At 54.6% G+C, this 23990-nt stretch overlaps 3 protein-coding genes across 7 annotated transcripts in view; 1 reads left to right on the forward strand and 2 right to left on the reverse strand.

Annotated features, from left to right (window-relative positions):
• The window catches only part of IPO4 (importin 4), a 9533-nt gene extending 3130 nt beyond the window's left edge, over positions 1-6403 (forward strand). Inside the window, exons 10-30 of the mRNA XM_029952691.1 lie at positions 10-174; positions 266-319; positions 465-574; positions 1111-1219; positions 1380-1509; positions 1726-1839; positions 1946-2059; positions 2303-2423; positions 2587-2698; positions 2809-2921; positions 3031-3108; positions 3186-3243; positions 3342-3447; positions 3540-3733; positions 3886-3930; positions 4261-4386; positions 4480-4688; positions 4794-4926; positions 5007-5111; positions 5902-5971; positions 6064-6403. Coding sequence (XP_029808551.1) covers positions 10-174; positions 266-319; positions 465-574; positions 1111-1219; positions 1380-1509; positions 1726-1839; positions 1946-2059; positions 2303-2423; positions 2587-2698; positions 2809-2921; positions 3031-3108; positions 3186-3243; positions 3342-3447; positions 3540-3733; positions 3886-3930; positions 4261-4386; positions 4480-4688; positions 4794-4926; positions 5007-5111; positions 5902-5971; positions 6064-6194 — 2397 coding nt within the window. The 3' untranslated portion in view covers positions 6195-6403. The remainder of the gene's footprint in view (positions 1-9; positions 175-265; positions 320-464; positions 575-1110; positions 1220-1379; positions 1510-1725; positions 1840-1945; positions 2060-2302; positions 2424-2586; positions 2699-2808; positions 2922-3030; positions 3109-3185; positions 3244-3341; positions 3448-3539; positions 3734-3885; positions 3931-4260; positions 4387-4479; positions 4689-4793; positions 4927-5006; positions 5112-5901; positions 5972-6063) is intronic.
• On the reverse strand, positions 5654-13859 carry REC8 (REC8 meiotic recombination protein). 4 transcript variants are annotated; one of them, XM_029952699.1, is made up of 20 exons: positions 12463-13857; positions 12123-12306; positions 11960-12028; positions 11686-11828; positions 11524-11599; positions 11294-11414; positions 10235-10319; positions 9797-9876; positions 9233-9323; positions 9047-9119; positions 8879-8964; positions 8652-8701; positions 8186-8332; positions 7825-7891; positions 7578-7735; positions 7382-7430; positions 7077-7143; positions 6869-6988; positions 6673-6779; positions 6434-6585 (listed from the first exon to the last, which is right to left on the reverse strand). In XM_029952699.1, exons 2-20 carry the CDS (start codon positions 12176-12178, stop codon positions 6494-6496), a joined length of 1737 nt encoding a protein of 578 aa, XP_029808559.1. In that variant the 5' UTR covers positions 12179-12306; positions 12463-13857; the 3' UTR covers positions 6434-6493. The 4 variants fall into 4 exon arrangements, with proteins under 4 accessions (XP_029808561.1, XP_029808559.1, XP_029808560.1 ...); XM_029952700.1 differs by having other exon boundaries at positions 8186-8329; positions 12123-13857; XM_029952698.1 differs by having other exon boundaries at positions 12123-13857.
• Positions 13860-18081: 4222 nt separating this feature from the next.
• IRF9 (interferon regulatory factor 9) lies at positions 18082-23974 on the reverse strand. 2 transcript variants are annotated; one of them, XM_029950351.1, is made up of 9 exons: positions 23440-23974; positions 22495-22675; positions 21997-22180; positions 21605-21735; positions 21430-21517; positions 21255-21326; positions 20032-20373; positions 18655-18770; positions 18082-18498 (listed from the first exon to the last, which is right to left on the reverse strand). In XM_029950351.1, the coding sequence occupies exons 2-9, from the start codon at positions 22672-22674 to the stop codon at positions 18385-18387; spliced, it is 1227 nt and encodes a 408-aa protein (XP_029806211.1). In that variant the 5' UTR covers position 22675; positions 23440-23974; the 3' UTR covers positions 18082-18384. The 2 variants fall into 2 exon arrangements, with proteins under 2 accessions (XP_029806211.1, XP_029806210.1); XM_029950350.1 differs by having other exon boundaries at positions 21605-21771.
• Between the last annotated feature and the right edge of the window lie 16 nt (positions 23975-23990).

The following is a 23990-nucleotide window of genomic DNA, read 5'->3' on the forward strand; positions in this document are numbered from 1 at the left end:
CCTTTCAAGGCCTTGCTGAAGAACCGTCTCTTGCCACCCTTACTACACACCCTGTTCCCCATTATGGCTGCCGAGCCCCCATTGGGCCAGCTGGATCCTGAGGACCAGGATTCAGAAGAGGAGGAGCTGGAGATTGGCCTGGTGGGGGAGACTCCCAAGCACTTTGCTGTACAGGTAGGATATACTGCAGGGGTAGGGGTAGGGTGTTCGGTAGTTGTGGGGCAGAGATGGAGTCCATCAAAGTCTTCTTCCTGTCCTTTTTCAGGTCATGGATATGCTGGCACTACATTTGCCCCCTGAGAAGCTCTGTCCCTTGCTGGTAAGTGTGGCTCTGCCCTTCTGGTGCCCCTGCCTCCAATTGTGCCGAGTCTCCCATTGCTGAGGACGTTTAGGCCATGGTAGGTGCGAGGGCCAGTTGCCGCAGGAGTGCTAGGGTTTCTGGAGAGTGCCATCTGCTTCCTTAGATGCCCATGCTGGAAGAGGTCTTGCGGAGTGAGAGACCGTACCAGCGCAAGGCTGGGCTCCTGGTGCTGGCTGTACTGTCCGACGGAGCTGGTGACCACATCAGACAGAGGTGTCTGTTTCTTTTTCCTAGAGTGAGGGTGGGCAGTGGGGAGGACCTACCACACAGTGCATGGCAGTCCTGGACTATGCTTGTTGCTGGAGCTTAATTATCAGTAGTGTCTTCGCTCACTCTGAGAAGTGTTCTGATTTGGAAAATTATTTTAGAAAAAATTTTTAATGTTTTAAATTTATTTTTGAGAGACAGAGACAGTGCGAGCAGGGAGGGTCAGAGAGAGGGAGAAACACAGAATCTGAAGCAGGCTCCAGGCTCTGAGCTAGCAGTCGGCACAGAGCACGATGCAGGGCTTGAACCACAAACCGTGAGATCATGACCTGAGCCGAAGTCGGACACTTAACCGACTGAGTCACCCAGGCGCCCCTGGAAAATAATTTAAATGACTTCCCCAGCTATAGGGACCAGGGGGTAGTGCCTCCTGTCTTGTGACAGAGAAAGCCTTGGTTCCCCAGCAGAAATGAGAATGTCATAAAGCCTAGGACTTTATGGTCGTGCCCTTCAGACTACATCCTCTTCTTCCGCCCACCCAGACTGCTGTCCCCACTGCTGCAGATCGTGTGCAAGGGCCTGGAGGACCCATCACAAGTTGTACGCAGTGCTGCATTGTTTGCCCTGGGCCAGTTCTCAGAGAACCTGCAGGTCAGCAAGCCTGAATGGGTAGTTAGCATTTCAGTCCCCACCCATCTCAGGGGCCAGCCTCCCCTCCTCAGGCATCCCTGCTGCTGTTGGCACTTAGGTGCATGCTCTGAGGGCACACCCCTTGTGGAGCTGACTTGGGTCTCCTTTCCCCTTCCTCCAGCCCCATATCAGCAGCTATTCAGGGGAGGTGATGCCACTGCTCCTTGCCTACCTGAAGTCAGTGCCTCCTGGGCACACAAACCACCTAGCCAAGGCCTGTTATGCCCTGGAGAATTTCGTGGAGAACCTAGGTCGGTGATGGCTGTGAGGGAGGGGACAGAGCTGTAACTTTGGATGAAGGGGTTGGGATGTGCAACCCCCTGAACCACTGTGTGCAGCAGGGAAAGGAGTGTGGCAGGCACCCAAAGAGGTCTGGGCTGGGTGTCAGATGTCAGCCTGGAGGGAGGTGGGCCCCCAGAGTGTAGGAGACCTGGCTTGGGTGTTAAGAGGAATGCTTTTTCCCACAGGACCTAAAGTGGAGCCCTACCTTCCTGAGCTGATGGAGTGTATGCTGCAGCCTCTCAGGAATCCCAGCAGCTCCCGGGCCAAGGAGCTGGCAGTGAGCGCCCTGGGGGCCATTGGTGAGGAGAAGGAGGCAAGAGGCAGGGCGCAAGGTTTCCCTAAGGAGCCTGTGACAGGTGGCCTGGTGGTCCTCACTCCAGCTGATACTGTCCTTCTGTCCCATAGCCACGGCAGCCCAGGCCTCCCTGCTACCCTACTTCCCCACCATTATGGAGCATCTGCGGGAATTCCTGTTAACCGGCCATGAGGATCTTCAGCCTGTGCAGATCCAGAGCTTGGGTGAGTAAGGGGCTCTCTGGCAGGGTTCCCCGTGCAGGGGCAGGGCCTAGGTGTTCACGGAGCTCTCCCCCAGGGCGCCATAGGTTTCTTCTTTTTCATCAAAGGAAGCGCTCTTCCCACTGTGCTTGGAATAAGTGGGATTCCTGAATTGCCCCCAAGCTATCTTTGGTCCCCAGGTCTTGGCCTCCCACACCTCTGACCCATCTTTGCATCCTAGAATTAACCAAGTCCTTACCCCCACAGAGACATTGGGGGTACTGGCTCGAGCAGTGGGGGAGCCCATGAGGCCCCTGGCTGAGGAATGCTGCCAGCTGGGGCTGGGCCTATGTGACCAGGTAGACGACCCTGATTTGCGGCGCTGCACGTGAGTGAGCCCTCACCCCAGCCCTGCCTCATGTCTCCTGCCTACCCACTGTATTCACAGCCCTGGCCCGAGAACCCTGTCCTCTCTGATTCTGGATCCTTGGTTTTTCTGGGCTTCCCCAGTTTCCCCATTCTGTCTGTACAGCTTCTGCCTGCCTCCCCAGGTACAGCCTGTTTGCAGCCTTATCGGGGCTCATGGGTGAGGGCCTGGCGCCGCACCTGCCACAAATCACCACACTCATGCTGTTGTCGCTGCGTTCCACTGAAGGCATTGTGGTGAGCAGAGAGCCAGTGGGCTGGGCCAGTTGGGGAAGGGCAGCCCTGGAGTGACATTCATCTCCCAGGCTCAGCTGAGCCCAAGTCCCTGCTGTGCCTCCTCTGTCCAGCCTCAGTACGATGGAAGCGCCTCCTTCCTTCTGTTTGACGAGAGTGATGAGGATGACGATGACGAGGAGGAGCTCATGGACGAGGAGGACGAGGAGGACTCAGAGATCTCAGGGTGCGGAGGGCTGCCGTTTTGGCCAGAGGAATCCTGGCTTCGGCAGGGGCCCAGTAACGGATCTGCCCTCCTGGTGTCTGATTGCTGCTGCCTCCCCACCTGACTCTAGGTACAGTGTGGAAAATGCCTTTTTCGATGAAAAAGAAGACACCTGTGCTGCTCTGGGTGAGATCTCTGTGAACACCAGGTGAGCCTTGGCCTTTCCCCGGCACTGGGAACCCTGCCTGGGCGTTCCTTCCCCAATGGCCATGTGTCTGTCCGCAGTGTGGCCTTCCTTCCCTACATGGAAAGTGTCTTTGAAGAAGTATTCAAGCTGCTGGAGGTGAGAGGCTGGTAGACAGAGTGGGTGGGGTCAAGGGCTTGGGGCCCAGGGTGGGCTGTGAACACAGCAGGCCCATCCTGCCCCTCCTCACCCCGCAGTGCCCTCACCTGAATGTGCGGAAGGCAGCCCATGAGGCTCTGGGTCAGTTCTGCTGCGCGCTGCACAAGGCCTGTCAGAGCTGCCCCTCAGAACCTAACACTGCAGGTGAGCAGGGGAGGCTGGGGCCCCTGGAAGCAGGGGGTGATTGGGAGGGAAGGATGGCGCCTGACCGGGGCTTCAGCCAATAATGTCCCCAGCTCTGCAGGCTGCGCTTGCCCGGGTGGTGCCATCCTACATGCAGGCAGTGAATGCAGAGCGGGAGCGCCAGGTGGTGATGGGCGTGTTGGAGGCGCTGACGGGGGTGCTGCGCTGCTGCGGGCCCCTTGCGTTGCAGCCCCCTGGGCGTCTTGCTGAGCTCTGCAACATGCTCAAGGCTGTGCTGCAAAGGAAGGTGAGCAGGGCCAGTGAATGGGTTGTGGGGTGAGATGGCTTGTCCCCAAGTGGGGATAGTCAGAGGCTCCAGGTCCAGCTCCCCCTGCCTCCCCTCCTTGGAAAGGAGAAGGGGCAGGAGCTTCCAGGCTGAGCTGAGCTCCCTTCCTGCAGACAACCTGTCAGGACACTGACGAGGAGGAAGAGGAAGAGGACCAGGTAAGGGCTACGGTGCAAACTGTGTGACCAGGCTGTTGGGTAGTCTGCACAGGAGAGGGAGGGACAGGCTTGGGCTTGGCCTGAGGGGGCCAGGGCCACTGAAAGATCATTAGTGGCTCCGAATGAAGCAGCCCTGCTCCCACTAAGGAGATGGGGTGTCAGGAAAGGCTTCTAGCAGCTGGGGATTCGGGTGGGCCTGGATCCATAGCTGAGGGCAGGTGCACCAGGAGAGAAAGGGGTGCTTCAAACAAGGCCATCATAGGGGCATTGTGGGAGGGGCCCGCATTGCAGAGTCGGCCTGGTGCACTAGCCCCCGCCCTGGCTCTGCAGGCTGAATATGATGCCATGCTGCTGGAACACGCTGGAGAGGCTGTCCCCGCCCTGGCAGCTGCAGCCGGGGGTGACACCTTCGCCCCCTTCTTTGCTGGCTTCTTGCCGCTGCTGCTGTGCAAGACAGTGAGTGCTCTGGCTTCGAGCCCCCATCTACCCGTGCGCCTTGTGTCCAGCCCCCCACTGTCCTGGGCTGACTTCACTCCTTCCCCCCCTCAGAAGCAGGGCTGCACAGTGGCGGAGAAGTCCTTTGCAGTGGGGACCCTGGCAGAGTCCATTCAGGGCCTGGGTGCTGCCTCAGCCCAGTTTGTGTCTCGGCTGCTCCCGGTACTGCTGAGCACTGCCCGGGAGGCAGATCCCGAGGTGCGGAGCAATGCCATCTTCGGGCTGGGTGTGCTGGCAGAGCACGGGGGCCGCCCCGCTCAGGAGTATCCTTAGCTTATAGGAGGGTCTGAGGTGGGGCTGGGAGCCTCTCTGGGGCCCAAGGATGGGAGCGGTCTGCCCGTGTGCCTGGTCCTTGACTGTGGGATCAGACACTTCCCCAAGCTGCTGGGGCTTCTGATGCCCCTCCTGGCACGGGAGCGCCACGATCGTGTCCGTGACAACATCTGTGGGGCCCTTGCTCGCCTGCTGATGGCAAGTCCCACAAGGAAACCAGAGCCCCAGGTGAGGCCCGGGGGCATCGGGCAGGGCCGGGAAGCTGAGGAGGATGCAGACCAAGGAGCCTGAGGCGTCTCTGTGTCCAGGTGCTGGCTGCCCTGCTGCATGCCCTGCCACTGAAGGAGGATTTGGAGGAGTGGGTCACCATCGGGCACCTTTTCGGCTTTTTGTACCAGAGCAGCCCCGACCAGGTAACTATGATGCGGTGGCCCTCAGGACAGCTTGCTGCTCATCACAGGCAGGCTGGCAGCAGCTGTAGCTGATGCAGAGTAACAGTTTAACTGTCCTGTGACTCCTTACTGGGCTTTGTCATTAGACTGCAAGGATTGGCAGCCAGGCTTGTAATGGGAGAGAAGGGGGTTCTCACCATGCACCCCTTTCTCCTAGGGAGGCTCCACCCTGCCTGACCATCTGTACCCTCTGGGGTGAGCCATAAATCACAGCTTCCCTAGGCAAACTTCCTACAACAGGGCTCCTTCAGACTGCACCAGGGGTATCTCTGGGCCGCTCCCCCATTCCTTCCAATTAGAGCAGCTCTGTTTTCTGAAGGTGATTCGTCTGCACTGATCAGCAAGGTTGGGACTCCTGTTCCAGTGCTCCTCTGTCATTCACCTCTGTCTTGCACCTTTAGACTGTTGTGTTGGTGGAGCTCTGGAGTGTCTGGGATTCTTGGTCTTTTATTTAAAGAAAAAAAAGGCTAGAGATTTATTCAATCTGAAGAGAAACCAGGGAATTCTTTTGGTCTTTAATTTATTAATCAGTCCTCTTTGGTCACAATCCTATCAAAAAAAAAAAAATTAGTGCTGCCGCATTTCATGGGTCCTTCTCATGTTTCCTGGTTGTCTTAGATATGAATCAGTATCACACTCAAAGTATCCCTGGCAGGAGATTCTCCCTCTCTTTCTTTGGTCCTGACTCCCCAACCCAGACCTGGAGCCCAGGGGTGCCGCTGCCCCTAAGTCAGCCTTTCTTTTCCCCCAGGTCCTAGATGTGGCTCCTGAGCTCCTGCGCATCTGCAGCCTCAGTCTGGCTGACAATAAGATCCCACCAGGTGAGGGGGGCAGGCATGGGCAGGGCCTGGGGCAGCTGTTGGCGGCGGAAGGCAGTCCTTCCGGGATCTCTCCCTTTGCACTCTCCTCCCAGATACTAAGGCCGCCCTGCTGCTGCTCCTGACATTCTTGGCCAGACAGCACACAGACAGCTTCCACTCAGCACTGGGCTCATTGCCTGGTGACAAAGCTCAGGAGCTCCAGGCCGTCCTGGGCCTCACCTAGACTGGGCTGCAGCAGGACCAGAGAGAACAGAGCCGGCCTTGGCCCCAGTGCAGCTCATGCCTTACCAAAGATTCTGGGCCTCATAACCACTTGGAGACTCAGCCCTGTCCGCTGCCTACATCTCCGGATCTGTTCTGCTGTGGGACAACACGAACGGAGCCTTGACCTCCTACCCTAATAAAGGCAGTTCAACTTCTGCTTGAAAACCAGTAGCTCTAACAGCAGAAAGCACGGAGACGTTCGAAGCACGCAAGATGTATTTAATGTTACCAGTATCCTGGCAGCTTTGTGAATTGGTTCTAACCACAGTGGAATCGGGGCCCTGGCTGGATCACAAGGCGCCCGTACGGCTTCTCTTGTTCCACACGAAGGATCTGTTGCGCCGCAAGCACTGCTCGGGGGGAAGAGGACAGGGCTGGTCAGAGGGAGTCCCCAGACAGCCTGTGTGTCCTCATCCCCCACATGTGCCCATGCTCACCCAGCAGCAGATAGAAGGCCCGGGCAGCCATCCTGCGGGGGCTGAGTGGGGATACCAGGCTGCTGAAATCAGGCTCCCTGTTGGCTTGCAGCTCCTGTGCCACTGCCCTGTGGGGTCGAGGACTGTCAACTGAAGTTTCTGTGCCTGGGCCCCCCCCCCCCCCCCCCGCCCCAAACACGGCCTGACTCCCTGGTACCTATACACAGCCTCCAGCGACAGCAGCTCGGGCTCCAGAGGCAACTCCATGGGCACTTCAGGGAGTTCAGGCACCACAGGCAGCGCAGGAGGCTCTGGCTGCTCTGCTTCAGCCCAGGCCCTGGGAGAACACGGCAGTCAGGTGGAGCAGGGATGGTGGCAGCTGTGACAGTGACAAGGGGAATGCCCAGAGTTCACCAGTGGCTTACCACCGTTCTTCCGAGGGGATGAGGCTGATGCGGGACTTCTCCTCCTCGGCCGCTTCTAGAGAGAGCTCTGTTGGGAAGGGAAGGTCCTGAGTGGATCTGCTTATCTGAGCAGTTGGGACATTGAGGCCACCTGGTTGAACTAGGTGCCATGGCTGTGCAGGAACTTATTAAAAGTGCCCAGGGGGAGAGCTGAAAAGGTCTATGCTCTCTCACGTTAAACGCTCCCTTCTAATAAGAGCATCAGGGTACCAGTTCTCTGGGACCGTGGCTATGGTCGTGGTCCTCTCCCTGCTTCAGGCGCCTACCTGAAGACAGCATGAGGGGCCCGCTGGGCTCCTGGGCCTCTCTCAGGACCTGGGGATGGGAGAACGACAACTAAGACCCAAGGGTCACAGAAGCACCCGGGGCAGGGGGGAGCAGTCCCAGCCCTGAACAGACCCAGCCCCCCTGCTGTGAGTGGGAGAGGGCAGCCTCGAGGAAGGAGGAAGGGCGTGGTCTTACCTCTATGTCGCTCAGTGTCTCGGCCCTCCTCATCTCCTCAGCTGCAACCTCCACCTCAGCCTCTTCAGGCTCCTGGGGAGGCCTTCGCCTGAGTGCTTCTGGGGGTGGCTGAGCACAGTGGGTCCAGAGAGCCAGCAGTTCTGGGGGTAGCCAGCCAGCTGGGGGGGGGGGGCAGCAGGGATGGGGTCTGAGGTATGAGGAACACGGGTTCTGAGCATACCACACGCCAACTCCCACCACTCCTTACAGTGAGTTGGGGTTCGGAATAGCTCCATGGGGCTTCTCATGGTCCTCTCGGGAGGCTGCACCTTTGGCTGCATGGCGGGGAGGGCCAGAGGCCCAGTTAGGATGGGGCCACTGCCTACTGCCGCTCCTGACCTTCCAACCCTCAGGTTCATGGCCCTAGCTGCCCCACTCCCTGCTAACTGGTGCCCCTTGATGTGCTAGATGGGGTCACTCAGGGAACACGGAAAATTGTGTGCAAACTGGGAACACAGGCCCTTTGGGGCTTGTCCCTGTGCCTCCCCAGAGTCTAGAAGGCCCAGCATGCATGGCCCCAGGCCTGCCCTGCCCCGCTCCATCCCCAGCAGAGCCTAGGCCACACTCACACACTCCCAGCAGTGGGCTCTGGTTTGCAGTTGTTCCCGGAATTTCTCCTGAGAGATCTGAGTCTCCTTGTCCCAGAATAGTAACTGGCGGCGACGGCGTCGAGCAGGTGGGCTTGCAGGATATGGGGCCACTGGGGGCGGCCTCTGCTGAGTTGGAGGGGACATGGGGGCTAGGCTACCCATTATTCCTTTTCCCGCCACCTTGGTGGGCTGCAGAATAAGCCCCACAACTCCACCCCTGAGGTGCCCTGGGAAAGAGCTGGGTATGGCCTCTGAGGTCATACGGTTCCAACCTCATGTGAGGGGCCTGGCGGGGAAGGGCACGCTACATAAAATGGAGTGTGAGCAGGGGTACCTTTGACCAATTTGCACAAAGGCCCAGCCAGGCTACCAGTGCCCAGGGCTTGGGGAAACCAAATATGGATGAACACCTCAGAGGAGGAGGCGTGGAAGGGGTACTACTCACCTCCGGGCTGGGAGGGGCTGGCAGACGCAGCTCTGGCGGAGGGGTCACCTCTGCAAAAACACTCTGGGTCCCAGCTCTGCCACACACCCTTTGCCCTCACTGCCACCCAGCCACCCGAGCAAGAAGCTAGAAGAAGGCCTCCCTTTAGCAAGTTGAAATCCAAGGCCCTTGTGTGCAACAGCTGTGTAGCTACTCCCAAGAGAGCCCCGGGCATGACAGGTACTCACCAGCAAGGAGGGCCTCGGGCTCCCGGGCCAGTGGCTTCAGCTCCTCGGGGGCCGGGGCCGGAAGTGGCTCTGCTGCCCCTTCCACCCTGAGGGAAAATGGGCAAGAGGAATGAGGACACCCCTCCCAGCACTGACCCCCCTACCTGGCCCAGGGAGTCCTGGCCTTACGGTGCGAGAGCTGGAGGGGAAAGCGGGGGTACTGTGATGTCTCTCTCCAGAGCCCGGGGCTCCTCCTTGAACACTGCAGAGAGAAGACCAGGGCTCAGAGCGCAGGAGAGGAGATGGGAGCACTGCCCATGCCAGGACCCTGACCATCCAGGGCCACACGAGCCCTAGGTAGCCGGATAGGCTTGCCTTGACGTTCCTCTAACAAGATTGCTTCATCTTCCTCAGCAATCAGCAGGTCCAAGTCTCGTCGGCTAACCTCTGGGAGGTCCTGTTCACCCTGTCCAAAGAAGAAGAGTAAAGAGAGGGGAAAGGGGACACAATTCCATTTCTGAAAGAAGCAAGCAGTGGGGCGCCTGGGTGGCTCAGTCAGTTGAGCATCTGGCTTCGGCTCAGGTCATGATCTCGAGGTTTGTGAGTTCGAGCCTGCAGGGGCTTTCTGCTGGCAGCTCAGGGCCTGGAGCCTGCTTCGGATCCTGTGTCTCCCTCTCTACCCCTCCCCTGCTCATGCTTTGTCTCTCCTTCTCTCTCAAAAATAAAAATAAAACACTGGAAAAAGGTAAGTGGATCTACGAGACTGGGTCAGAAAGGCAGGAAGAGGCCCATTGGGCACTCAAGCACCAGGAGCAGGGAATGGTGAAATGGAGACAAGAAGGCAGGGTTCCGGGCAGACAGGAGTGGGTAAATGCAAGTGGGCTGGGCCACCAGAGGCAGGCCTCAGACCTAAAGCCCTGCTGTAGGTGTACAACTCACCTCGATCTGCAGCATGCATATGGGCTCCGCCTCTTGGAGGGTGATGGCCTCTGGGGACACCACAGTAACCGGGATCCTGTCTGGAGGGGCAGGAAAAATCACACCAGCCCCTTGGCTTCTTCCCAGGTTCCCACCCTATGTGGTGAGGCAAAAGCATGGACTCTACAATCCAGTCAACCTAGGTTCTGGGCAGGCCCAGGCCAGTCACTGCCAATCTGACTCTTGCTATGCGGCTTAACTACTATGGGTCTCACTTTCCTCCTCTGTAAAAAAGGGATAAGATTCTGATCTCATAGGGCTCTTGTGAGGCAGAGATGAGGTCACACACAGAAAGTGCCCCTCAGAGGGCATGGCTTTTAAGAGAAGCTCAAAGACGGTCATTTCTGCAGTTTTGGGGCCTTCCTATGCCTCTCCCCGAAAAGAACCCTCTCTGCTCACCTGGCTTCTTAGGCTCCATAGGAACTTCAGGAGGGATCTCTTCTGGAAGTCTCTCTGGGGATGCAGCCTCTAGAAGGTGTCGAATCTTTCGGGGAGGATTGGGGACAAAAGGAAGGGTTCACCTTTAGCCGCCAGTTTCTCCCTCTCACAACCTTATCCAGCCAGTGGACAAAAATACTCCTTCATATCTAAGCCCTGTGGCACTGACACTTGCAGGTGGTGAATTCACCACATGTACCCCTTTCTTCCCAGTGCTGCTCCCGTTATCTACTCTTTGTCCATCTGTCTGTACACGAAGCACTGCATCCTTTATGGGGGACAGAGGAACAGAAAAGATTCCTGATCTTAAGGAGCCTATGGTCCAACAGAAGACAAGTTTGTATAGGACCCCAGCAAGAGTCAACACAAAGGGTGCTGAGTTCCAAAACAACATTTGGTGCAGCCAGCAATACATCCTCATAGAAAAGGACAGTATCTGAGCCAGGTCTGTAAAGGATATGTAAGACTTAACTCGTAGGAAATGAGGATGATCATTATGGGCTAGGGAAACAGCACAAGCTGGGGGGCCAGACTGGTATTTGGGAGCAAAGGTTCCCAGGGTATATGCTGAGAGATGTCTAGTGGGGGTGGTTAGTTCCAGGCCTGGGCACGGAAAGCCTGAGTGCAAGTATTCCGTTTGCAGCAGGGGACCACAGGTGTCTTTGAAGAGAGGCAATAGCACTGTATTAAGCTGTAGAGGTGTCAGGATAGAGGACATGGGTAGGGCTGAGGCCAAGCAGGGAGGAGGTTGCCGTCTAAAGGCTGAATGGGCCAGTCCCGGGGGGACACTCACAGGTCAGTCTCCACCATATCAACCCAGGGCTGAGAGACACTGATGGCCTGGATTAGAGTCCTGGCAGTGGGAACTATGTGTTCGGACACAAGCTACCTCTAAATTGACCTTGAATAGACAAGTGAAGTGGGCTTTGTCTAGATGGCTCCACCAAGACAGTCCCCCTGAGGTCCCCCTGCAGAGTGTCTCTGCATCTCCCTGCAGTGTCTCTAGGGAATGAGCCCTACCTGAGGAATACTGAAGGGGCTGGGAAGTGTGGGATCCACAGACATCATCCCAAAAAAGGGATCTGGAGCATCTTCCAGGGTCTCCATCATGGTCAGGCGGTTAGGAAGCAGCAGGCTGGGTCTGAGAGAGGGAGTGTGGGCTCTCAGGTACTGAGGCAGAGGGCTGAGGCCAAGCAGGGGAGAGGTTGCCGTCTAAAGGCTGAACGGGCCAGTCCCGGGGGGACACTCACAGGTCAGTCTCCACCATATCAATGCGGATCTGCAGCTGAGCACGGTGCAGGCGCTCCAGGATGTGCTGGATGTCCTCTGTGGGCGGGGAGGGCAAGGTAGAGACCCCGCCTCGCCCAGGGCCCCTTGGCTCTGCCCCATCTCCCGAGCCTTCCCAGTCTTACCTACGAGATACTGGCATTGCTGGGAGTAGACCCGGATCACGCCGATCTGCAGCTGTGCTGAGAGATACAGGGAGAAGCGGGGCCGCGGTAGCCCGGGCAGCGGGTGCTGCACTCGCACCAGCACATAATCGAGGATTTCCTCGCTGGGGGTACAAAACGCTCTGCTCACCCCTGCACCAAGGACCAACCCCACAGCCTGGCCGACCGGATCCATCCGGTTGCCGCGCAACCCTCCCGCACAGGCCCTGCCGCTCCTCCCCTTCCTGGGCCTTACCAGGTCTTCACCACGTTCACCTTCAGGTACTCACGCTTCACCAACCGGCTGCCGCGTGTTGCTGCCAGCCTGGAGGGGTCAGGGGTGTGGATGGATGGTGTGTTGGGAGTATCAGGCTGGGATCCCTGGGTGCCCCTCCCAGCGCGGATGGCCCTGCTCTTACCAGATGGTGGCGAAGCAGCCGGTGTGCCGCTGAAGCACGTTGGGATAATAGAACATTGTCCCAATGGGGTTTCACCCTCGTCTTGGCCACTCCTCCGTTCGAATCTCAATCGGAATTCTCTGAGGCACCGAACTTCCCAACACCGTTGGGACGAAGGGGTTGGCGAGGTGGCCCTGGAGGTGGCCTCAGAATAAATGAGCCAATAAATAATCAGTGGCTAAACGATTAAGGCGAGAATAAATGGAGGCACGGACAGCACACACAACAGTTGGGACGCCCTCCTCCCCCACTCCGTCTGCTCTGGGCGGGTTCACACACCGCGTGAGTATTTCGAACTTACTGGAGCCTTTCAGGTTGGGTTCTAGGTTGAAGGTGTGGAACTCCCCAAGGGTAGGTCCGGGTTGGGCTCCAGACCAGCTCCCGAGGGAGAACGGGGGTCCTCCGCGAGGGTGCAGGGCGCCTGGGCCTTGCACTCTGCCTTGGCACCTGTAGTCCCGGCAGGGTCGCCGGCCCCGCCGCGGGACTAGATCCTGCCGCAGGGAGCACGCCCACGGGTGCTTTGCGCCTCCCTCGTCGTTAGAGGGCGGCGGCGCCCACGACAGCCAATGGGGAACGGGGGTGGGCTTGGGAGCGCTCGTTCCAGGGCGCCAAGCAGCCTGGCAGGCGTCGAGGCAACAGGGGTCTCCTGAGGCAGGCAGCGAACCACTCGGAAGAATCTTGAGCGCTGCTGGAGGTATTCTGAGGTGTCCTGACCTATGGGCTCTCGTTCTTTGCCTCTAGCAACAAGGTTTCCTCGGTAGCACTTCTCTGCCGACCAATGAGCGAGGAGCAAGCCCCGCCGCACCCCCTTAGACTTCAACTACTCGCGTGGGTCGGGTCATGTCGGGGGCAATTGCCCTGCCCCGTTCCGAGAGCCTAACCTGCCGTTAGACTTTGCCCTTCCCCCCAAATCCCACCAAGTACCAACAGAATTCCAAACACTGGTTAGCCGCTTGTGCCCAGGCCTGGGCCTGTCGTGAATGGGAAGGTGGAAACAGTGTGAGTGGCCTTCGAACCGCCATAGATTGATGAGGAGAAAGAAATCAGATTTCACAGGAAACCCTGAGAGAACCTGCTGGGACCTTTCCTGAATTTGAACAGTTTAGGCTGCAGCCTGCCCCATCTGGCTGTTTTCCAGTTGAGAATGTTCCCCTGGCTGAAATAGATTTCAGCTTTTGTGGGATGTAAGGCATACCTCTCTGCATACAAAAGCCATTTGACTCAAACAATTCTTTGTCTCCAGGCCTCCTGCCTTTGTACAGCCATTTCTTTGCCTAGAATGCCCTTCCCCAGGGCAGGCTTCTGCCTCTTTAACACTCAGTCTCTTATTGTGGCTGAGCTGCCCCTATTTTGTTTTGTTCCTTCAGTCTGTGAGCTCCTAAGATTGAGATTTTTTTTTAACCCCCAACTAGTTCCTGGAACCCAGCTCAGTAAACATTTGTCAAGTGAATATGCAATTACCTACACTAAATTTACAACCACAAAAAGTCAAGGCTGACAGGGATTTCAAAATCTAGTCTAAGGCTTGCCTTTCAGATGAGAAAACAGAGGCTGCCCATATAAGACCAATTCTCCCAAACCACAGGGCTCCTTAATGACAGCCTGGTTGGGAACTTTACTCTCTTGAATTCCAGCATTTCTATTTAAATATATTTTTTTAACATTTATTTTTGAGAGACAGCGAAGAAGAACAAGCAGGGGAGAAGCAGAGAGGGAAGGAGACACAGAATCTGAAGCAGGCTCCAGGCTCTGAGCCGTCAGCACAGAGACCGACATGGGGCTCGAACCCATGAACTGTGAGATCATCACCTGACCCCAAGTCGGACACTTAACCGAGTCACCCAGGAGCCCCGAATTCCAGCATTTCTAGTACCTAGTCAACTTGTGCTTGGTTAAGTTGGTTTCTACATAATACAAACTGTTTCAGCCACTGTACATATGTGATCAGTGTTTATAATTTCACATTGGAGCACAGATGATAAGGTACAGGCATCTACCCTTAAGGTACTTAGAAAATAGTTTAGGAGATAAGCAAAAGGCAGAGTAATTTGTTCATCCATCCATCTATTCAAAGAGTATGAGGGGTGCTGAGTGGCTCAGTCAGTTGAGTGTCTGACTTCAGGTCAGGTCATGATCTCACAGTTTGTGGGTTTGAGCCTCACATTGGGCTCTGCTAAGCGCTAGCTCAGAGCCTGGGGCCTGCTTCAGATTCTGTGTCTCTTTCTCTCTCTGCCCCTCCCTTGTTCACACTCTCTCTGTCTCTCAAAAAAAAAAAAAAAAAGTAAAAAAATTTTTTTTCAATTTTAAAAAACAAAATGTATTTATGAGATGCCTACTACGTGCCACACACTCCTCTAGGCACTGGAGATAGAGCAGTGAACAAAACAAGCCCCTGTTCTAACGCAGTAGGGAAGAAGAGATGATAAGCAAGGAGACAGAAATATATGAAATGGTGATCCGTGCTATGAGAATGAGGCCACATAAAGGAACAGAGTAGTCAGGGCTGCTACTTAGGTAGAGTGCTTAGGGAAGCCCCCAAATAAATAAATGTTAAAAAAAATTTTTTGTTTAATGTTTATTTACTTTTTAAAATTTTTTAATGTGTTTTTATTTATTTATATATTTTGACAGAGAGACAGTGCAAGCAGGGGAGGGTCAGAGAAAGAGATATACAGAAACTGAAGCAGGCTCCAGGCTCCAAGTTGTCAGCACAGAACCTGACACGGGGCTCAAACTCACGACTGTGAAATTATGACCTGGGGCGCCTGGGTGGCTCAGTCGGTTAAGCCTCCGGCTTCGGCTCAGGTCAGATCTCACATTCGTGGGTTCAAGCCCCACGTCGGGCTCTGTGCTGACAGCTAGCTCAGAGCCTGGAGCCTTCTTCGGGTTCTGTGTCTCCTTCTCTCTCTGCCCCTCCCCGTCTCATGCTCTGTCTCTGTCTGTATCAAAAATAAATAAAACATTAATTAAAAAAAAAAGAAATTATGACCTGAGCCAAAGTTGGATGCTTAAATGACTGAGCCACCCAAGCATCCCATTGTCTGACTCTTAATTTCAGCTCAGGTCATTTCATGATCTCAGAGTTCTGTGAGTTCCAGCCCTAATTTGGATTTGGGATTCTCTCTCTCATTCTCTGTCCCTCCCCTGTACTCTCATTCTCTCTCTCTCTCAAAAATAAATACATTTTTTAAATAAAGTGTTAGTGGTAAAAGCAAAGAGAAGCAGTCAGATTCTGGATACATTCTAAAGAAATAATGACGGGATCTGCTGATGGACTGGATGTGCGGTGTGACAGAAAATGTAAGAGGAGACTATATAATCATAAATGGGATAATCCAACCAGAAGATACAATAATTGTAAATATTTATGTACCTGGCATGGAAGCACCCAAATACATAAGGCAGTTAATAACAAACATGAACAAAGTGATCAATGGTAATACGCTAACAGTAGGGGACTTTAACCCGCACATCAATGGACAGATCATCTAAACAAAAAATCAATAAGAAAATAGTGGCTTTGAATGACACATTGGACCAGATGGATTTAACAGATATGTTCAGAACATTCCACCCTAAAACAGAATACATTCTTTTCAAGTGCACACAACATTCTCAAGAACACATCACAAATTGGGCCATAAAACAAGTCTCAACAAATTCAAAAACATCGGATTCGTACCATGCATCTTTTCTAGCAATGACACTATTTAACTAGAAACCAACCGCAAGAAAAAATCTGGGAAGACCACAAATACATGGAAGTTAAATAACATGCTACTAAACAATGAATGGGTCGACCAAGAAATCAAAGAGGAAATTTTAAAAAAATACATGGAGACAATAGGAATGAAATATCTGATACTAAAGGGTTAGTATCCAAAATACATAAGGAACGGCTACAACTCAACACCAAAAAAATAATCCAGTTAAAAAAAAATAGAACACATGAACAGACATTTCTCCAAAGACGACTTTCAGATGGCCAACAGACACATGAAAAGATGCCCAGCATCGCTCATCATCAGGAAAATGCATATCAAAACCACAATGAAATCTCACCTCATACCTGTCAGTATTGCAAAAAGCAAAAACACAAGAAACAAGAATATAAAGGAAAAGGAATCCACTGTGCCCTGCCGGTGAAAATGCAACCTCATGTGGCCACTGTGGAAAACAGTATGGGAGTTCCTTAATAAATGAAAAATAGAACTCCTATATGATCTAGGAACACCACGATTGGGTATTCACCCCAAAAATACTAAAGCACTAATTCAAGAAGGATATATGCACCCCTATGTTTATTGCAGCATTATTTAGAAGGGCCAAGATACAGAAGCAGACTAGGTGCCCATTGATAGCTGAATAAAGAAGTGATAAGCATATACACTGGAATATTCTTCATTCACAAAAAACAATGAAGTCTTGCCATTTGCAACAACACACATGGATCTAGAGTATATGCTAAGTGAAGTAAGTTAGTCAGAGAAAGACAAGTATCATTTGATTTCACTCATTCGTGGAATTTTAAGAAACCAAATAAATGAACAAAGGGGCAAAAAAACCCCAAAACACAGACTCTTAACTACAGAGAACAAAGGGAGGTTCCCAGAGGGGTGGTGGGTGGGGGGATGGGTGAACTAGGCGGAGGAGGTTGAGTACACTTACCACAATGAGCCCTGAGTGATGTATAGCACTGTTGAATCACTATATCGTACCCCTGAAACTAATTTAACACTGTATGTTAACTGGACTGGAATTAAAATTAAAAAGAAAGAAAATGGAAGTAGAGGAGGTAGCAAGTGCAAAGCAGAAAGGCCAGGAGGGATTTTAGCAAAATCAAGGGCACAATAGGGCTCATGTGTACCTGTGCACCCAGCACCTGCTTTCTTTCCTGCTAATGCAGGTGCCTGTTTGGGCTCTTGGCTTCTCAGGAGGAGGATGGGCAAGACTGAAGAGAAGGGAGGTCCAAGGAGGCAGAAAGGCTCAAGAGCAGCACTGAAGTTTGTCACGTGGGACAGCAAGCAGATCCTCGAGGAGGGCCAGGGAGGCTTGTAAGAGCGACATGAGAGGAAAGTCTGGGCTGGGAGGCTCCTCTTCCTCCAGGCTGGCATCACTTATAGGAACGGGGAAGCTCGAAGCTGTGGCAGCTGGTTAAGTGGGGACTTACGTCTGAACTAGTCTGCTAGATGTGAATGGAGAGGTAAGATGACAAGTGGCCTATAAAGGAAGAATTCCAGTTTGGGGGCAAAATAAACACAGGGGATATGGGACAGGCGTGTCTGTTGCATTAGAGCCTGCCCTCAAAGCTCCGTGACCAGAGTGTTGGTGTGATGGCAGTCTAGGCCCCATGGTCGTTGGTGGGGTTTAGGAAGAGCGAGGAAACCAGTTTGGGAGTCCCCTTCTGTTGGGGTGACAGGGCCCCATGTACGAGGAGAAGAGATGCTAGGGCCTGGTCTGCCCTCAGCACAGGAGGCGCAGAAGCTCTTTCTGCCTTCTGATGTCCCCTCCCCTCCCAGGCCCCAGCACCTCTTGCCCATAGTTTGAGGTCAACTTCAAGTTCACCTGTTCATTTAGACCTCCAGCCAGAGTCCAACCTGAAGCCAGTTGTAAGGCCTGAACCAGAGGCCTCGAGCCAAGAACCGTGGAGCCCAGGTTTTTTCTATGTGAAGTTGGGGGCTGCAGCAGCTGCAGGCTGTGCTCTCCTGGGTGGCTAAACGCCCCTCAATCCTCTCCCCAAACCCAGCACCCGCAGAGGCCAGACAGCTTCCTAGCCAGAAGCAGCGGGTGGAGAAGGGCACAGGGGCCTGGAGAGGTCAGCAGGAAGAAAACCCAAGTACCCCACTCTGAAATTACATCTCTATCACTTCCCTGTGACCCCTGCTACCTACCTTTTCATCCCAACAAAGCAGATACTGACTCCTCTTTTAATAAAGTTTTATTTTAAATCCCCAGGGAACATCTAAGAAGAAAATATAAAGTGCTTGACTTTAGGGTTGGGAGTAGTGGGAGAGGTCCCCTGAGTTCACACCATTTGGACTTTCCCAATTAAGTTTCTCAGAAATGAAAGAGGGGATGTCTCAAACTTAAAACAAAGGATAAATATCCTCCTTCAGTTCTCCACCAGCCAGGTACATGAGCAGTTCAAGTTCACAACCATCAGACAACCACCGTGAACTATCTCCAAGGGAAGCAGGTCAACAGTGTAGAGAATGAGCTTCTTTCAAGGGAGATGGGAGGGACAGAGAGGAGAGGAAGGTGGCTCTCCCAGGCTCTGCAGCAGGGCGAGGGCGGCTGCCTGCTCCTCCAGTAAGTGCCGGGCAAAGGCCTGCTCCATCTGTGCCAGGCAAGGTAGGGGAGAGATCATCACGAACACAGCTGGAGCAGACATACCCCTAGGAGTTCCTCGCCTCCAACCAAAGGCCCTTCTCCTCCTGGAACCCCCCACACCCACTCACACAGGCAGGTCCGTCTTCCCTTGCCCTGAACTCACCTGCACTGTGATAAGACTCTTCGGGGCGTGGCTGGGGCCAGGGCTCTCCTCCCAGAAGTTCAGTGTCACCTGGAACTTGGGTCGGGGGCCCAGGCCCTGGAAGTACCTGGCCAGGTCTGATGAAAGAGAATGGATCAAGGGTTGGAAAAAAGAAGACAGAGGCCTCAGGCAGGGAGGCAATAGATAGGGGCCCATTGTGGAGAAAGAGGGGTGGGTGTGGAGCCAACTGGAGACCAAGACCAGAGCGGGAGCTGCAGGGTCACGGCTGTTGCCTCCCACCAGGAGAGATGCCAGCAATGAAGCTGCTACTCACCCATAGGTGAGTAGGGAAAGGTGCCCCTTTTTTGAGTAAGAAGAATTTACAGGTGACCGATTTAAAAAAAAAAATTTTTAATGATTATTTATTTTTGAGAGAGACAGAGCATGAGTAAGGGAGGGGCAGAGAGTGAGAGAGGGAGACACAGAATCTGAAACAGTCTCCAGGCTCTGAGCTGTCAGCACAGAGCCTGACATGGGGCTCGAACTCACAAACCGTGAGATCATGACCGGAGGTGAAGTGGGACTTTCAACTAACTGAGGCGCCCCTAGAGGTAATCGATTGTTTTTAATGTTTTATTTATTTTTTATACAGAGAGACAGAGCATGAGAGGGGGAGGGGCAGAGAGAGAAAGAGACACAGAACCGGAAGCAGGCTCCAGGCTCTGAGCTAGCTGTCAGCACAGAGCCTGATGCAGGGCTCGAACCCACGAACCTGAGATCTGACCTGAGCCGAAGTCAGAGGCTTAAACCGACTGAGCCACCCAGGCGCCCCATTAACTGATTTTTATACAACCTGCCAAGCTCTGTGCTGGAAGAGATTAGAGTCCTCTCGGCAGCAGCCTGGGCTGCTAACACAGAGGTGCCCCCACCTCTACTGTCTGCTCGAACCCTCCCTGCGAGGACCCTGGAACCCTCCTACTCTGCATCCCCTATACTCCTGGCCTCTACTCCCCAGGTGAGATTTACAGGTGAATGGAGACAGGAAGTGGGATGCCAGGGGCAGGCGGCACAAGGACACCCCGAGGAGGTGCCCCAGGTGCAGCAGGGCTCCAAGGTGCTCTTCCCGTTACTGCAGGCTGCCACGTGGTGGCGGCCCCCTACAGTTACTCGTGTGCGGAGCTGCCTCCGGGCCTCATCTCCGAGGCCTTGGCTGGGCCTGCCGGCTGCCAGACAGCTGCCAAGGCTGAGCACAGGGCCCCGCGGGATGTGCACCGCACAAGTGCAGGGTGCCATGCATGGGCTGTGATGAAGGATCTACTGGAAGGAACATGGCCTCCAAGGTCCCAGGGGGTACTAAGAGGTGGGGGCAGGGGCATAGCTCAACTGGAACAGCCTTACCTCTCCAGAAGTAGGTGGTTCTGAAGAGCTCCACGCACTCATTGCTGGGCAGCAGATGCGGGCCTGGGCCGGGTGGCGCCTGGGGCGCGCTCCAGGAGATGGGGATGGGGCAAAGGCGCTGCACGAAGAGGCCCCTGGAGTTGCTGGCGACCAGGACTCCTCTCTCGATCTGGCTCAGCAGGCGCTGGGTGGGCTCTTGTGGGTCAGGCTTGGGAAACACCACCTGCTCCATCCCACACTGGGAGCCTGAGGGCTCAGCCACAAGGCGGCAGTCCAGGCTCTGCACCTGGGCCTCGCCCACCACGCGCCCGCTGTAGATGAAGGTAAGCAGCAGCGAGTAGTCTGCGAACAGAGAACTGCCGGCTGCATCTGAGCTTCACCCCAGGGGTCCACCCAGACAGGACCAGGCTCTGGGGAACAAGGAGGGGCTCCTGGCAAATCGCACATCCTCATTTTGCCGGTGAGAAACGTGGGGCCCAGAAGGAAAACAAGCAAGGGCAGTGGTAGTAGTTCGACTTTCTGTGGTTAGAGACGACACTTCCTCCTCATCTACCTGCTCACCAGCCTTACCAGCCAGGGGGCATCCTGTGAGACTTTGCCATCGCTCACGAGAGTAGCTAAGACACAAATGCCCACTGAGGCCTCAGGGCTTAATGCCCAGGGTCTTACAGTTTATAAGAAAGTCCCAGAGACTGGGCCTCTGCTTGGTCCACAGGAATGAATGTCTCAAAGTGAATTTCCAGGGAACGGAGTGCATAGGGAGTACTTTTTTAAAAAGTTTTTTTTTATTCATTTTGAGGGGGGGGCCACAGAGAGAGAATCCCAAGCAGGCACCATGCTTTTAGTTCAGAGCCCAATGCCAGGCTCAATCCCACAAACCATGAGATCATGACCTGAGCCAAAACCAAGAGGGGGACACTTAACCACCTGAGCCACCCAGGCGCTCCCCCTGCCCCGCTTTTTTTAAGTTTATTTATTCATTTTGAGAAAGAGAGAGAGACAGAGAGAGAGAAAGAAAGAGAAAACACATGGAGTATTTTTGAGAAGTGAGCTATTTGAAGTCTAGAGTCTGGCCAGATGTCCTGCCTAGAAACCAATGCCTCTGTCTGGATAAGGTGGGCCCCATTTCCTGCAAGCCCTGATGTATTTGATAAAGCATGCACAGCTACAGGGAGACAACTTGGGGGGACAGAGAGCAGAGAGGAGTCAGAAACACCACACACCTGAGTTTGGAGGGGGCAGAAGCTCCAATGACACCTGATCTCCTTGGAAAGGGGCTTCAGTTGTGTCTATACCTATAAGGGAAGCAGAGGCGTATCATTCAGATGGGGACTGAGAAATCCAAGGGCCAAAGGGAGTGGCTCTGGGGGAACAACACAGAGGCGGGGGAGGCAGTACCTTCCTGAGGCTCGGGGCTGTTGTTGCTACTGCTGCTGCTGCAGCCGAAGTCTGAATGGTCCGCTTCCCCGCCGGCCCCCACGCCCTCCTGCAGACACAGTGTCCATCGTTGGCTGGCCTCTCCCCTGGTACTGTCCTACCCTCAGGCCCACCCCGTTCCCTCCCCAGCTCTTACATTTTTGAGGGGGTCCTCAATCAAGGAGGGACTGAGTATGCAGTTCTTTGTGGTACCCACATCCTCTTCCCTCTCAGAGGACACAGAACTGTAATGTCGCTTTGATGGTGATTTCTGGGGCCCTGGCTGGGCTGTGGAATATTGTGGTAGGGGAGAAAGGTCAAAGCCTTAAGTGGGAACAGAGGGTAAGGGAGAGACAGGTGACAGTGAAAACATGCACAGGACCAGGCAGGGGAATGCAGGTAAGAGTGCCCGAGGGACAGGGACAGGGCAGAGCTCTGACCGAGGGGCCTGGAGGGACACCCACCACCCTCCCAGAAACCTCCTATCTCCATCCTCCCCCCTGGCCACATCTACTGATTCTAGGAGTGGCTGGGCAAGGGGACACCCACCAGGGAGGGTCCCCGATGGCAGCAGCCGATACACCTTGTAGGGCTCAGCTCCATCCCTATGGCCATTCTCGGGAACCTCCTCAAATTCAGGACTCTTGTTGAGGGCACAGCGCAGACGAGTCTTCCAGATAGCAGGGCCCTCTGTGTCCCCCTCCTTGTACTTCCCCTTAAATATCGCCCATGCCTGCGAAACACAGGAAGTAAAGAGACAGCATGTTACACGGACCGGCTGACTCTCTCCTACGACCCGCTACAGGGACCTGTGGCCTGAGCACCTGCACGAAGGCCCAGTGCTCAGGTTCACGCTCTGCTGCTGTCTTGAAATCCGTAATAAGTTTTGAATTTTCATTTTGTATCAGGCTGAGACGGTTATGCAGCTGGCTCTACCCTCCCATCACCCTGTATCTGAAACCCACGCAGACTCGAGCCCTTGAGGGTAAGAGCTTTAGGGTCTACTCCACCCCTCCCTCGGAGGGGCTGGTTTGCAGGCCCTTTCACCTTGAAGAAAGCAGCATCCTGGTCCTCCCGGAAGTCCTGCTTGCCTGCATGCTTCCAGGGAATCCGGAACATGGTCTTGGCTGCATCGTCCCAGCACACCCCCGGGAACTGCCCGCTCTCCACTTGCTCCACCACCCAGTTCCGCAGCTTCCGGGTGCAGCGTGCCCGTCCTGATGCCATCCTGGGGATGAGAGCAGGAGGCAGCATCAGTGGAAGTGACACTCAGGAGGGAACCTCTGCTGAGATCCTGACCACTGGGGTTGGATTCTGGCAAGGGCCCCCAGAGACCCCATCCACGTTGTGCCTATAGACTTTTCTTACAATTCCCTGAGGTCAAATCGTTTCTTTCTACCAAGCCTAGTAACCAAAAAACCACACCCTTTCTAACACCCCAAGCTGTGACAACTAGAAGGAAACCTTAGGCATTGGTCATAGTTTTAAGACTTTTCAGGAATCTGTTGTCTGGAAGAGAACTCCCTTGGTGAGGTTTCTGGGGAGAGGCTCTGTCTCTGCACCAAGATTCTGTGGGGCCAGTATCTGTTTCTGAGATGCTTCATGATCCCTCACCCCCCCACCCTCACAACCCATCTTTTGACCCCCATTCTTCCCTTCCTCTCCTTTCTGGGGTAGGTGGGGCAGGGCTGCAGCGGAAGTGGGCAGGGCCAGAAAGCAAGAAAACAAACGGGGTCGGCTGCAGCCGGGACTGAGACTTATTCCCTGAACGACCCATAGCAGTCGAGTCCTGTTCTTTGCCTATAGGGCTGAGGACCCTGGGCCCCGGCCACTCTCTCACTTCGGCCAGACCTCTTATGCCCTGGTTCACAGGCGGTCTGTATATTCCTGTTTGGCAGAGGGGCCCCAGGACCTCCCTCCCCTACACCTCCAATTCGGCCTGGCTTTCCAGCTCTAGACCCAAGCTGATATCCGGATCTTCGCTTATCTTACCTGAGTGGCTTGCCGGCCGTCCCAGGACCCAGCTGACCTCAGCTCAGCAACAGTCTAGGCAGCTTCCTCATCTCTCCGCCCCTTTCTACAGTCCCCACCCTAAGTTTCAGTTCTCCTCCGGGAAGGACCTTTTCTCAGAAATCACGTGGTCTGAGCTGCAGGGCAAGCGCTTACCGCCAGAGGGCAGCAGCATCCGAGAACCTCACTGTTGGAATCCCGCTGTCGGACACAAGAGGGCCTCCTCCCCGCTCTCTCCTCCCTTAGATCCTCTTTGATCTCTGACACCTTTGCTTCCCAGGAAGGCCAGTGTCCTGGAGTCTGGCCTGAGGCTCTGGTTAGCCCTGTACCACCAGTGCATCTGTGCTCGCCCATTGTGCTTGCTTGGTGTCTGTTAGGTGACCTCAAATATCAACAGAATTCAATGAAAGAACAAAGGAGGCAGGGGACGAGAAAGCCCAGACCAAGGGGCTGGCTGGGGAGAGGGCCTCCTTGGTCATCCAAGGTGTCAATTCCTTTCTAGCCCTGAGTCCAAGAATGGTCAGGTGGTAGGC

This window comes from Suricata suricatta, chromosome 9 (genome assembly GCF_006229205.1).
Source record: "Suricata suricatta isolate VVHF042 chromosome 9, meerkat_22Aug2017_6uvM2_HiC, whole genome shotgun sequence".
NCBI lineage: Eukaryota > Metazoa > Chordata > Mammalia > Carnivora > Herpestidae > Suricata > Suricata suricatta.

What these genes read in the sequence shown, in the direction of transcription:
- IRF9 (XM_029950350.1), bottom strand. Translation starts at nt 22,674, where the DNA reads ATGGCATCAGGACGGGCACGCTGCACCCGGAAGCTGCGGAACTGGGTG. An exon ending in AGGATGCTGCTTTCTTCAAG is followed by an intron (nt 22,181 to 22,494) that starts GTGAAAGGGCCT and finishes TGTGTTTCGCAG; the next exon opens with GCATGGGCGATATTTAAGGG. An exon ending in AGAGTCTTATCACAGTGCAG is followed by an intron (nt 18,499 to 18,654) that starts GTGAGTTCAGGG and finishes TGCCTGGCACAG; the next exon opens with ATGGAGCAGGCCTTTGCCCG.
- REC8 (XM_029952699.1), bottom strand. Translation starts at nt 12,178, where the DNA reads ATGTTCTATTATCCCAACGTGCTTCAGCGGCACACCGGCTGCTTCGCC. An exon ending in GTGAACGTGGTGAAGACCTG is followed by an intron (nt 11,829 to 11,959) that starts GTAAGGCCCAGG and finishes TTGTACCCCCAG; the next exon opens with CGAGGAAATCCTCGATTATG. An exon ending in GGCCTTCTATCTGCTGCTGG is followed by an intron (nt 6,586 to 6,672) that starts GTGAGCATGGGC and finishes CCCCCCGAGCAG; the next exon opens with TGCTTGCGGCGCAACAGATC.